This window comes from Orbicella faveolata, unplaced genomic scaffold (genome assembly GCF_042242905.1).
Source record: "Orbicella faveolata isolate gen_17 unplaced genomic scaffold, um_ofav_v1 contig_46, whole genome shotgun sequence".
In the NCBI taxonomy this organism is placed as follows: domain Eukaryota; kingdom Metazoa; phylum Cnidaria; class Anthozoa; order Scleractinia; family Merulinidae; genus Orbicella; species Orbicella faveolata.
The window spans coordinates 12,493,798-12,507,500 of record NW_028301576.1 but is presented as its reverse complement, the minus strand read 5'-3'; the positions used below and the strand labels follow the sequence as shown (position 1 = coordinate 12,507,500).

The following is a 13,703-nucleotide window of genomic DNA, read 5'->3' as shown; positions in this document are numbered from 1 at the left end:
TCACAATCCCAGCAACTGGCTTTGCAGACAATCTTCGTTTTCTGCGAGCGGTTGAAACGATCTTAGTAAGGAAAGAAAGACTTAATTCTGTGAGTGTTCTGAAAAATAACCTACGGTTTACAATTAAAATTTTCACCAAAATTGAAGGGATTAGTTTTTAAAGTAATTAAAGTGTTAAAAGGCTGCACTAAAATACACGTAAAAAGAAGCAAAAAAAGGATGGCTAGGAATGAGGAATCTAGCTTAAAACAGTCAGAGTTGTGTCTTGGATTAACCATGTAGTTGCTAACAATCAACAAGCGTTAATTAATTAACTTTAAACTAACCATCTTTTATTTCTTTTCAACAGGTGACATACCTAACAACTACTTCTGAAGTGAGCGAACTCGAAGATAGTTTCGGATTTACGTTTGCGCCAACAGCGTTCACATTCAATGCTGCAAACTTTCGACTGATGGACTACTTCAAGTGGAAGAGAGCCGCGATCGTGTATGATTTCCTGGATACAGGAGGACTTTATGTGAAGGTGGGGCCTAAAATACATTAAGCATCAGTTAATAAACCTAATAATAATAGTTCGTTTATTACGAATTATATAATTTCAAAGTATTAATAGGTGAAATAAATAAATAACTAACTAATTTGGTGGTAGACGTAGATTGATATATTATGATTTTTTCTTAAATAGTGATCATGACTCTTTTTAATCTTAAGCCTAATATTCTTTACAGTTCCGCTTGTTCTATTTCAGCACGGTCTTACCAGACATTTTTGATATTCACTCCTTGAATGTCATTCATCGAGTGAATATCGTGTTTTCCATCGTTCACTTCGAATACTAGATTTCATTTACATGTAATACTCGACGCCATCCTCTCCCTTAACTCGCTACTCTTGTGCTAAAGCTTTGAAACTAACCCTCTGAGTTTGATTGTGTAGATTGCTGTAATTGGGTCAGTGTTAAATTAGCCCAGTGTGTCATTTTAAAGTATAATTACAGGATAATTACCTAACTCGGTTCGATAGGTATACGCAGCAACAATGGCCGAGCGGGATGAACAGCAATTCATACAAAGCAGGAGCTATATATACGTCATAGAAATAACGCAATGGAATAACAAATTCCTTTATTTCATGGTGTGACTAAGCTTCACTCAGAATAGTAATTGCGAATTGTTCTTCATATCAACTTTCAGGTAGTGGGTGATCTTATAAACCATCCGGATTTAGAAATCATCGGATTTGAAGCAATTAATACAGGTTTGCTGGGACACCAAAATATAAAAGAGGACATCAAAATAAAGCTTAACAAACTGAAGGTAATAATTAACCCTCAAGACTAATTCCCCACACAGGCCTAACGTAGTCCATCTTGGGTAGTAGATCACTCCCGGTTTCGGATATCCTTGGACCGGAGAGACTAGAAATAGCCAGTCCTGTAACGCAGAGTTTGCTCTCGTGGACCGCCAAAGCAGCTCTGTGGTACCATTATACGCGAAAGAACTGGGTACCATTGCTAAAATTAATCTGAGAGGGATTACCTTGAAAATAAAGCCTATTTTATTATATTTTTTCATCCTCTCTTGCCTCGCTTGAAATCAGTTAACTAGACTGAAGTAAATCAACTTTGTTTAACAAGGATAGCACACGAAAGTCTAGCGACTGACAAACCCGGACTGCTCCTGCACTGGACTCGAGATCAAGCGGGTCAGGCTAGAGCCCTTGCCAGGTCACTGCTTTGTGTTTTGGGCAAGATATTCTTATCTTACAGTACCTCTTGAAGGGCGTGAATGGTTACCGACCAATGTAATGCTAGGGCTAGCCCCAGCCCTGCGATGGACTAGCATCCCATCCAGGGAAGAAGAGAGTAGAAATACCCCTAGTTGCTTACCGAAATCCGGGATAAGCCTCAGCGACATGGACCACTTGGCCCATCATACTTTACCTTTACCAGTGAATCAATCAATCAATCAATCAATTTATTTATGTCAAAACCCTTGACAATAAGTAAGAGTATAAGAAAATGCGTAACATAAAGTTATCTACTTTCACTATTTTTCGTGAAAAAATAGTAATGAATTTTAATATGGAATTTTAATTAGGAATTGGACGCTAAAATATTTCTGGGCGAGTTCAATAAGAGGGGAGCGAGTCTCCTGTTTTGTGACGTGAGTTTTTTTAACAGTGTAACTTTAACTTGTCTAGTTATTACCATCCAACCCTATAAAGTAAATTAAATGTCAATGCTTTTTTTCAGTAACCATGGAGTGATTCGAGAACCGTGGAAACAAAATATAAAAATCAAGTCCAGAGCAAATTGTTTTTGGCTGAAAGTTATCAGAAATAGAATTATAGTATCTTTCACTCAGCTATATTTTGGGAGTCTGGGCATTATCATGTATTTTTGCATTTGTGATTAGCTTAACAACGATGTTGAAACAGGCGTCGAAACTTTTCAATTACAGGCGTTCAAGATGGACTTTTATGGACCGGAGTTTGTTTGGATCTTGCATCCGGATGCCGGAACCATAGAGGACTGGTATGAGCTTGCTGAATACGAGAGAAAAACGAAAAACAAGACCGAAACTTGTACCAAAGAGCAGTACCAAAAAGCTGCTGATGGAGCCTTCATATTCGAGAAGAATATCTTATATCGATCTGATGAAAATACAACTACTACTTCCGGTCTGGTAAGAAGCATGTGTGGACACTTTGTGAGGGATAAACAACAATATCATTCATGCTAGGTTTAAGGAGATTATAATTCTTAGGCCCTGTCCACACGTATCCGGATATTTTTTTTCTTTCCGTATTCAAAAATTTCCCCGTCCACACGTGGCGTATTCAAATCGAATTCGCCTGTCCACACGCATCCAATGGTATCCGGATTCACTCTAGAGAAACGAGACCTACACGTTGTGCCGCCATATTGGTTTATTGTTCGGTAAGAGACTGGACACGATTTTGCTACGTCATCGGATTTTCACCGTCCACACGTTATCGGATTCGTTGTGGATTTATGTTTTTCCACTCTGGGCCGGGTTGTTCGAAAGCAGGTTAACGCTGATCCAGGATTAAACGTTACCCGAAGTATTAATTTTTCTTGGATGAAAATGTTTACTGCTTACGTTTTGTGTAGTTTGAGCTTAGTCAAGCTCAAAACTGAAGGACAAACAGTATAAACAGAAACATCACCGAAAAGTTACAAAACTCAAATCAAAATTCTCGCTGAACCTGGGTTAGCGTAATCGGGCTTTGTTCAACCCCGCCCTGGAGAGCGGATTCAAAAATATCCGGATTCGCTGCCCAATTCGGCGGATGCGAGGGGACGGAAGCCGCATCCGGAAAGAAAAAGTTGCCGATTCAAAAATGTCCGGATACGTGTGCACGGGACCTTGGTACGAAAAGTGCCCGCATTATTTAAAGACGGCTCTGTGATTAGGCGGAGGATACCGCTTCAGATTGCAAATTAAGAATTAAAAGCATTTAGTTTAGGGACGGAATACCTCTTAGCTTAGGCAGGGAAAACCGTGCGGCAAACTTCGGATCAATAGCGATTAAAAAAAAAATATTTCAATTTTCAAGCTATACTCAATGATTTGTTAATTAACAGAGCATGTATGCGGAACACTATTACGCGCAATGCATAAACACGTTGCAGGTAACTGCTAATTTCTTGGTTATTTTTAATACAAACCAGACACTAATGTTTGGTTGTAGTGCCAGACATTCAGAAATATTTTTCACCTAATAATATACATGAAAAATTACTCGTCTCTGATTGGCTGAGAGCAGTGCAGTTCAAGTGTAACACCAGTGCAAATTACACATCGAAATTATGGTTTATGATTGGCTGAAAGACTATAGATTTTCCCGTAAACACCTCACTCTCGGTTAATAAGTAGTTAATTATGTATGACTGAGAAAATTCCGAATGTCCACTCGTTCATTTGCACTGTAATGCAAATTGATCATTCGCTTTATACTGTTTTGCTCTCAGGTAATCACAATGAAGTAATCTTCTTGGTCATATTGTGTAATTTTTTTTCAGACATTGAGGGAAGTCTTCAGTAAACCAGAAGTGAAAAAATTCAGCGACGACTCAGACAAGATCGAAATGGCAACAGCATTTGATACGATGTGGGCCATCATACTAGCCTTGAAAGAAGCTAGCACCGCATTGCAAACAGCCGATAAGCCACTGAAGTATAATGTGGAAGAAATAGTTGGTAGTTCCGCGGTAACTAGGACTATAGAATCAAAGCTCCGTAATGTGAGCTTTGAAGGTCTTACGGTAATTGCTTAATTATTTGCTTTTCTAATCCTCTGGTTCCCATAGCGGAGCGGCGGGGGGCAAGTGTTAGGTGATGACTCAAACAATGACTGTGAAAAAGACCAGCATTTTAAAGCGAGTTAGGTGTGTAGGCCCGGGGGGACTCCCATATAAAAAGGAGGGGGTTGCTCGTCGGAAATTTTGAAAACAACCCCTGAAAGGTACCATGATCCTGTTTTTTTTTTCATCCCCAAGAGGTACCAATTGTAAAACAACACATTACCTCCTGTTAATTTTTTTTCGGTTCAGTACCCTAAATGGTACTGCAAAAGCTCCCGCTGTTGACCTTTTGATGCTGGACACCCTAGAGAAGTACCAAAACCGCTTTTTAACTCCTGAAAGGTACTACGAGCAGCCCCGTTATTTTTATTTGAGAGTTCCCCCAGACTACCACGCGGTCTATAGGACCAGCCACTTCACATTTACCCTGGGGGTATTCCCTTATATAGGCTATATAGGTATATGCGGCCCCAAAGGGTAGGGTTTTTAAGCCGTTTTGATCATAAATAGGGTATGGCTCTTGCACTCTAATCTTGAATATTATGTTCTTAAATTAACTATGTTTTTTTAGAGGAAGCTACTTTTTCATCATTATCGATAAGACCATCAACAAAAGCCTTCATAAATTATGTTTGGGGCAACTGTGCCAGCCGCAACGGTCATAAATAGGATATTAAATTTTTGGTCAGGTCATAAATGGGGTATGGAAAACCACAGATTTTGGTCATGAATAGGGTAAGGAAAGGTTTTGGGAAGCGGGCCGCAGACCCCACACATTATTTGTGGGAGTAGCTCCCCAGGATACCCTAACCCCATAGATAAAGGTTTCTTTTTGTGTGTTTTTAGGGTCCGATATCGTTTACTGCCAATGAGCAGAGGGAAGGAATAATAGTAGTGAAACAGTTCCAAGGTACATAGCTTTCTTGATAGAATGTTTTCATCTCAGAATGGATCCAACTCGGTTTCTAGCTCATTCATTAGACTGGCTTTAAGTTGACTATGGTAGGCGCGGTAGCCTAGTGGTCAGCGCGCTCAGTGGACTCCTGATCGAGCGGTCTGGCTTCAAGCCCTAACCAGGGTCATTGTGATGTTTCTTAGACAAAACACGACTCTCACACAACCTCATTCCTTGGCTCTCTATCCTCTGCCTCCCTTGGCCGTTGGAAGAAGAGAGAGCCTGGGAACGAGGTTGACGCTTACAGTGCCCTACATCACCAGCTGGAGTACAATAAATTTAATGCTGAAGGTAACCCTGCGATGGACTAGAATCCCAGCCAGGGGAGTAGAAACACTTCTAGTCGCTCAATGCTACGGAAAGCGGGATAAGCCCTAATGGCTTGGCCTGCTTTACCTTTCTACATTGACTGAAAGTAATGTATTAATTTGGTTTTCATTTACTGTGAAAAATGTGTTGCTAATCTATGTGCGATATGTACATGTTATCTCGTGTAAATTAGCAGTAAGTTCCTTTGCTTGTCCTTTCCATTGCTGCAGTTTTAATTAGTCACCAAAACTCCAGCTACACGCTATAACCAGTCATATCCAGGAGTCCATCACCAGGAGCGTGCAACTACCCCATATTCCTGTCACGGCGTTTTCACAGACCGATGCATCTTTAATTTAAATTTACTGCGAATTCAGACCCCCGCAGGAACCTCAGTGACCAATTACAAGCACGGACTTAAAAATAAAGAGGGAATTAGCGTATTTTATTGTTCTAGTTTTATTTTGTCGACATGTCCACCTAAGGCCGTCATTTTCTTCCTTACCGATGCGCGCTCATATAGACCAGAACTGAACTATTTCGCGGGAAAAGAAGCCTAAAAATAGACCGGTCTGTAAAAATGCCGTAATATAGGCTTAGTATGGCAGTTGCACGCTCCTAGTGATGGGCTCCTGTCACATCTCATTGAGCAGTAGTAGCGTATCTGGATGATTGTTTTTCTGCTTTGTCACTTGTCACAGATGATGGAACGAAGCTAGTCCCAATTGGCCAGCATTTTACAAAACAAAACAAGTTTGAGCTGTTTGAGGCCACCAAGAACTCTTTATGGAAAGGTACAGAAAAGGTGTTACTATTCAATGGGACTTTGTTCGGCCAATGAATAGCTCACCTAAATCAGCTTAAAACAGAAAAATGACAAGTCTTGCGCTTGTTCTGCAGTGGTAGTAGGTATCTTCGTTTTTGTGTCGTCGTTTGCAAAAATGTAGCTTGGAATCGACCGAATTCTCGTTTCATGTAGAACTTGGACTAAGCTAGGTGACACATTTTGATCAGCTTCTCTCAAACTCAATAATAATTCTATAGCAGTTTTTCTAGTAGTGTTATGGCTACATTCGCATCTATCAACATGTCAATAACAATTCATCAAGTTTAAACGAAAGAAATCATAACCGTGACGGTGTTTGGATATCGATCTGCGCTATCTCTTTAACACATATTCTTACCTTTTTGTTTCTCCGTTATTTCGTTTGAGTTGGCTTCAATTGTAAAGAAATATCACGCACTCGATTCAGTGTTTTACCACATTTCTAAACACCTAATGGTTCGTCAAAAATCTGATTCCACTCCGCGTCACAGTGTTTGGAAATGTGGTAAGATAAGATCTCTCTTGTTTTATCTATTACATTAAAGTTGTCCTTACACAGTCAGCTGTATAGCAAGGGACATACTGAGTTAATCCAGAATAGAATTGTTCTAGATATTCTTGGAATTGTTAAGCAAAATGTGGCGTCCTCCGGGTTGTTGTGTTTTTTTTTTTTGGTGGAACGTTCTTCAACCACGAGCGAGCGAGTTTTTGAGCGAGAGCAGACTCATTCACCCTGGTTTGTTTCATGTCTTAGCTGTGAAAGGTCTAATGAATTTACCCTTGTTTATTGAAAATTGTGTTCATATCTTTAGAAGTTCGTGAATACCTAATCAGCTCAGAAATAACTAAAGCAATACAATTATCTACAGTACACTTCCCATGACAAAAATGAGTGTATAACTGAGCTAGAATGGGAGATTACCAAGCGACATGATGCGATAGGATCCAGTGATATTTCAGATGTTTATACAATTAAGCCCCTTCTCATGTTTTCTACCCACTTGTTTTAAGAAACTCTAGTAAAAATGTTTTAGATAAATTAGGCGGATAAACGACATAACTGAAATTTGTATAAATTCTTTAAGTTTCTCTCTTTTAGATTAGTAAACTAAAAATGAAATTTATTACCTTGCCATGCATACTTTCAGGGAATAAGCCACCCAAAGATCGGTCAGTTCGATATCAGGAATTTATGATGATCCCGTTACCTCTTATAATAGTCATGTGGCTTATGGCAGCTGTTGGAATCCTCTGTTCTTTGGGTTTCATACATTTTAACATCAGCAATGGAAAGAGTAGGTATGACATTTACCGTCGAGGCCGTATACTGATACCGTAAATCCTCGAAAAAGTGCCCGGGGCGCTAATTTCACATTTAAGAGAAGACGCGGGGGGCGCTTATTCGAGGGGTCGCTTAATCGAGGGGGGGCGCTTATTTAATTTTTCCCAAATCGTGCACTGACATGATCATTTTTTAAATAAATCATCTCCACGCAAAAAACAACATAAGCTCTTTATCGACGTAAAAATCTGATCCTAAAATTTACATCGCGACACCATTAGAAATTCACGTGGTCACGAACTGAAACAATATACAAATATAATACTACAAGACGAAAACTATGCATCCTTTGCCGTCTCATCACCCGTCCACAAAATAGGGGGAGGGGAGGGGAGCGCTTATACGAAAGGGGGGGCGCTTATTTTAAATTTTGGCCGATAGGAGGAGCGCTTATTCGGGGGCGCATATTCGAGATGGGGGGAGGGGGGGGGCGCTAATTCGAAGATTTACGGTATATGCACAACAACAGAAACTGATTTGTTTAGAAGAGATTTCCAAACATTGAAAACCAGTGACATAAAGCCCGCTTTTGGAAAATACCCTTTAATTACATTTGACAGGAAAGTCATAACAGCATACATAAAGTCTCCGCAGTTCAAATATGTGAACTTTCATAAATTAACTTGTATCTTCACTATCTACGGGTATATTACGAACTAGCAACGTGATCAGCTGCCAGTTGGCTTGATAGCTCAGCTGGTAGAGCACTGCACCGGTATCGCAGAGGTCATGGGTTCGAATCCCGCCGTTCAAGCCTCAATTTTTTTTTCAGGCTTTAATTTTACAGTTGCTTAAGTTTTGTATAACTGTGATGATAAATCATGTCTTCACATCTTTCTACCCAGTTGAAGTATACAATATTTCATATAATGACTTGTATCATGACAAAATGCTTATCGATACTGACACCAATTTAGTGCTAAAACTGGCTACTCTTTCAGTTTATGGTCATGAACACGTTTGAAGTAAAATCTATTCGTAGTTTCTCAGTACATATTGATCCCTGGAAAAGTTATTATCCGACCTTCTTTTTGTCGCCCAATGCCCAGCTGATGACCAACCACTGGCGAAGAATAAATCTCTTTTTTTCCTCTTTGCAGAATCATTAAGATGTCATCACCAAATCTCAATAATATTGTTATTCTGGGCTGTATGCTTTGTTACACCTCAGTCGTTTTGCTTGGTTTAGATGCGAGGATCCTTTCTTCAGATGAGTATGGAAGCAATTGTAATGTAAGATATAACTTTTTGTCGTTTGTTTTAAAGAAGCTTCCAAATGACTATCGGCCAACTAAAGCCAAAAAGCACCTAGCCAATGATACGGTAAGGAAAGCTAACTTTATTTTAAGTCGTCAACGTGGGGAGTGGTTGCCTAATCTCCCGAGCCAGGGGCTCATGACAAAAACGCACTACTATTTACATTAACATTACTACTTACAATTACTATATTCGCTAAAATAAAATCATAGAAAACGCAACAATTTTTTTTCTTTACACGTAACAGCCACTGCGTTTTGATCAGCGAAACCTAATTGCGTGTAAGGCGAAGATAGGTCTGATTTTGCACACATATGAAATACGAGACGGAGAACCTCCTAAACTATCTTACAGAACGTTAACACTTAATTTGGTCATCAGGCTCGAGCTGCAGTGCTTTCTATTGGATTTTCCTTATCATTTGGTGCCATGTTCAGTAAAACCTGGCGAGTGCACAAGATATTCACAGCTGCCACGACCAACAAAAAAATGGTGAGATTGTGAACTATAGGGACACACTCACTTGGTAAATACTACATAGTTTAATTTCATTAACACACACAACAACAACATGCGCGGGCGAGGACACCAAAACATATGCATAAGATTATTCTTGCTTGATTTCTCACTGAAATTAGCCTTATAAATAGCTTGGTGGCAGCAAAATGAACATGTCTGTTTACAGTTGGATTAAGCTGAAGCAGGATTATGTACAGTACGATATAACAACTTTCTATAGTTTGAAGGAGCGACCTGAACACACCGCGGTAGCATCATCAACCTTTAGACAGGAGCGCATGTTGCTCCTGTCAATAAGTCCTGTCTCATAAACAGTAAAGATCTGTTTGAAAAATTCCGATTTAAAATGTATGTTTTATCTCAAGTAAATGCTTCGTATCTGGAACCGTGAACGCCGGAGATCACTGTTTTCATCTATCCTCGACCAGCTGTTAAAGAGGGATGGTGTATATTCGAAGTCAACCTTTCATTCAAGAACATACGGTATCAAAATTTCGGCTACGGAAGGTGTGGAAGTGTCCATGACATCTTGCCTTTTATGTTTTATCTCAGGCCATCAAGGATCTTCACCTGCTTGGTATTGTGGCAGGCTTGCTAGCTGTCGATGTGGTGTTCTTGTCATACTGGATTGCAACTGATCCGCTCCAAGCCAAAATACTGACATTTGAACATATGGTGAGACATTTACAATGCTCTTTACTTACTTTAATATCTGCAAGATCGCCTTTTAAATCATTGAATGTTCCAAATTAAAGAGACTCTATCAAAACAACTTCTCTTTTCTCGACACACGCGTTTTATGCTTCTCGTATTTACCAAGGCGCATTAAATGTTACGCATATTGTGCGTCTTAAACGTAATATATATTCGTCTTAAGCAAATACGAGCGGAGCCATTCTAGTTTCTATGGGGGCTAGAATATCTTAAGTTTTCAAATATTTTCGCTTGCACACGATTGGTTTAAACACGTCACGTGACTGAATAGCTAAAACTGGGGAATATCCGAGTAAAATTCAACAAATTTCTAAACCGCACGTGTTGCGAAAAAAATAATTGAAGGATAATACACACAATACCCTCCATTTGGCACAGAAATATGCTCGGATATTTGTCCTTGGACATTATCTGTTCCTGAAAGCTCACAGTTCTCCTCGAGTGCTATCTACGCTCTCGGAAAACTGTTTGCTTCTCGGAACAGATCATGTCCGCGGACAAATATCCGAGCATATTTCCGCTAAAGAGAGATTATTGTTTATCTAAGTCAATGTCATAAAGGAAGAGAACGCATCAAAAACGTTTCAGATAGTTTTAGAGTGCGCTTATTACGACACTCAAATTACCTTTTAAAGCCGCTCTATGTAAAATAGCTATAATCTTGGATTATCTATCTGCAGATCCGAAAGAGCGAGGACATTATTATCGTCCCTGTGTTGTACCATTGCACTTGTCAATACAAAACGTACTTCCTAGCCGTTTTATTCGCCTACAAGGCATCCTTCTGTTATTTGGTCTGTTCTTGGCTTGGGGGACACGTAATGTTAGCATTCCTGCTCTAAATGACTCCAGGTACATCGGGATGTCGGTTTATAATGTGGCCGTGCTGTCCATCATTGGTGCTATTGTGGCTTTTGCTATGGATGGCTCGGTGAATTATGAAGCTCTATATGCCATTACGTCATTGTGTCTGATCGTGTGCACCAGCGTTACTCTCTTACTCGTGTTTGTGCCAAAGGTAAGAATTTATTCCAGTTCTGGCATTCTCTCTTTCACGCAACGCTGAAGCATATTTTTGCGTGAGAGAGAGAGAGAGAGAGAGAGAGAGAGAGAGAGAGAGAGAGAGAGAGAGAGAGAGAGAGAGAGATCCAGAACTGGACTAGCAAGGATTAAATCTGAAAGCTAGCCACAAAATAAGAACAACACCTCGAGTAAATTAAATGTTCCATCTTTTGGTACAACAGAAGAATCGCTGCTTATATGTTTGGGATTGTCTGTGAAAAGTGTACGATTAAAAGATGAGAGATTACTTAGTTAACAAAATATAAAACTTCATTCGATGTTCTGGTTTTTTTTTTTCTTTTTTTTTTTACTTGTAGATTTACCAGTTTAACAAGAGGGACGAGGCAGTCAATGCCTGTGTTAACCTCGACCTAATAGAGGGGCAGATTTCATCCTGTAAAGCAACACAAACTGATTGGGATATCCCAGAAAGCGCAGGTAAAAAAACAAAACTCTTACCAGCAATGAGATTTTTCCTTAATTTACTCTCTTCTGAGAGTAGGCTCACCGCAAACACCCATGATACAAATCTTGCCCCAAAATATCCATTACTTTTAGCAATGAGCGAGTATGAGTGGAAATTGATGGTGGTATGAATGAAGGTTGGTGGAGATAAAGATATCTGAGAGGCTTCCGAAATTTCTAATCGAAATATTTTTGTTTCTTCGCTAGGAGCCGAGCCTATGACTTTCCAGGCGACAGTGAATTGTTCTACCACTGAGTTACAGCATATTCACGGAGAGTAGGCCTTTGAACAATAAAATAAAAAATAGCGATAGCGTAGGGGTAATGAACGTAACGTCTTATCATATAAAAAAGATCTGACTGTAAGCTTAACCGGCCATTCTATTCTACATCTGCCAACCCAACTTGACATCCTCACCCTCCCTTTTAGGGATTCCTGGAAACCGCTTTCGTAGAAAGAATAGCAAAAATCCCATTTCCGCATGAAAAACCAGGCCATTGCATTGGAAACCCCTCGAGAACGCCAAAGTTCTAAGAAGAAAACCCTCATCAGCTTCTAAATTAAGCAATACCCCAGCGGACTTGCAATAATACATTACATCACATTTCGTCATGAGGGATTTCCAGGGTGCGGTGCAGATTTAAACTGGAATGACCATAGCTTGAGGCGACTAGAGCCATATTGTTACTCCATCACGATGCTAGTACCACATTGGCCGAGGTTAACCCGCAGTATGTCTGTCAAATATAACCATGAAAACTTGTCGGTACCCATTTCCCATTTATGCTTTTTGAGATTTTGAGGCGATTTTAGAGGTTAGAATGCCTTCTTTCCCTCTAACTTGTAGTAATTCATTCATGAATTACTCTAGTTACCCAAGTTAGCAATTAGCCAATCAGAAGCCATGACTACTGTCCTGGTTTCCTGTGATATCCAGTCATTCAGTTGACCTAATATCAACGGGCGTCTGGCGGTATTTGGTCTGTTGAATTCATGATCGAACTTTCTATGGCACGCTTTGCTAGCACATCAGGTTCCTTTGGCCTCGCCATTTTATAATTCAATCTTACCTACCCCAATTTGGAATAACTCCCCCAGACGATATCAAGTCACTGACCTGATATGATCGGATAGGTATTTACAAGTATCGCCAAATTCTAGTATGGTAAATACCTAGTCGTTTCTTTCCAGCACGCGTCGGCGGCATACATCAGTATCGACTACATTAGTATTGAATTGTATGGAGAAGCAACCATTGGGGCCTATGTCGATGGCCGTTGAATAGTGGCAAGGGTTTTTCCAAAATCAGCAAGTGACGCTTTCCATTTGTAATTCAATATCCCGAAATTGTTTTAGGGTGATGAGAGACTGAAAACTGGTAAATTTGGCAAATGGTGAGGAAATTTCCGCCGTTCCGTTCCGGACGGAAAAAGAGAACTACCTCTAGAGGTAGTCTATAATTTTCGAATGGATTTTCCGTAAAATTACTGCTCCATTTGACTGTCGACCAAAAATTGCAGGCTTTTTTGATTAAATGGTAAGCACCGTGTCTTTCGATAAGTGTGAGGACGAGTAATGAAGATAAATAATGTGATATCATTTGTTGATGAGAATTATATATTCCATTGGAAGGCAAACGTAATCACACACGATTGGTCTAAACGCGTCAAGTGACTGAATATGGCCCAGCCAAAAACCGAAAATATCCGATCGAGTGATATTCTCCAATTTGGAAAAGATCCCACGTGTTGCGAAAAATATTTGATGGATAATAATCACAACAGCCTCTATTTGACTTTAAATATATGCTCGGATATTGGTCCTTGAAAATTATCTGTTCCCCAAAGCTCACAGTTTTCCTTGACCTGAGCTTCGCTCTCGGAAAACTGTTAGACTATTCACATCCCTCTGTTTTCTCGT

At 39.8% G+C, this 13,703-nt stretch overlaps 1 protein-coding gene and 1 pseudogene across 1 annotated transcript in view; both read left to right on the top strand.

Moving 5' to 3' along the window:
- LOC149098416 (gamma-aminobutyric acid type B receptor subunit 2-like) overlaps positions 1-13,703 on the top strand; it is a 202,585-nt gene that overhangs the window by 66,085 nt on the left and 122,797 nt on the right. Inside the window, exons 7-8 of the mRNA XM_089278576.1 lie at positions 350-526; positions 1,197-1,319. Of these exons, the coding sequence (XP_089134702.1) occupies positions 350-526; positions 1,197-1,319 (300 nt within the window). The remainder of the gene's footprint in view (positions 1-349; positions 527-1,196; positions 1,320-13,703) is intronic.
- Positions 2,470-12,107, top strand: LOC149098429 (gamma-aminobutyric acid type B receptor subunit 2-like; annotated as a pseudogene).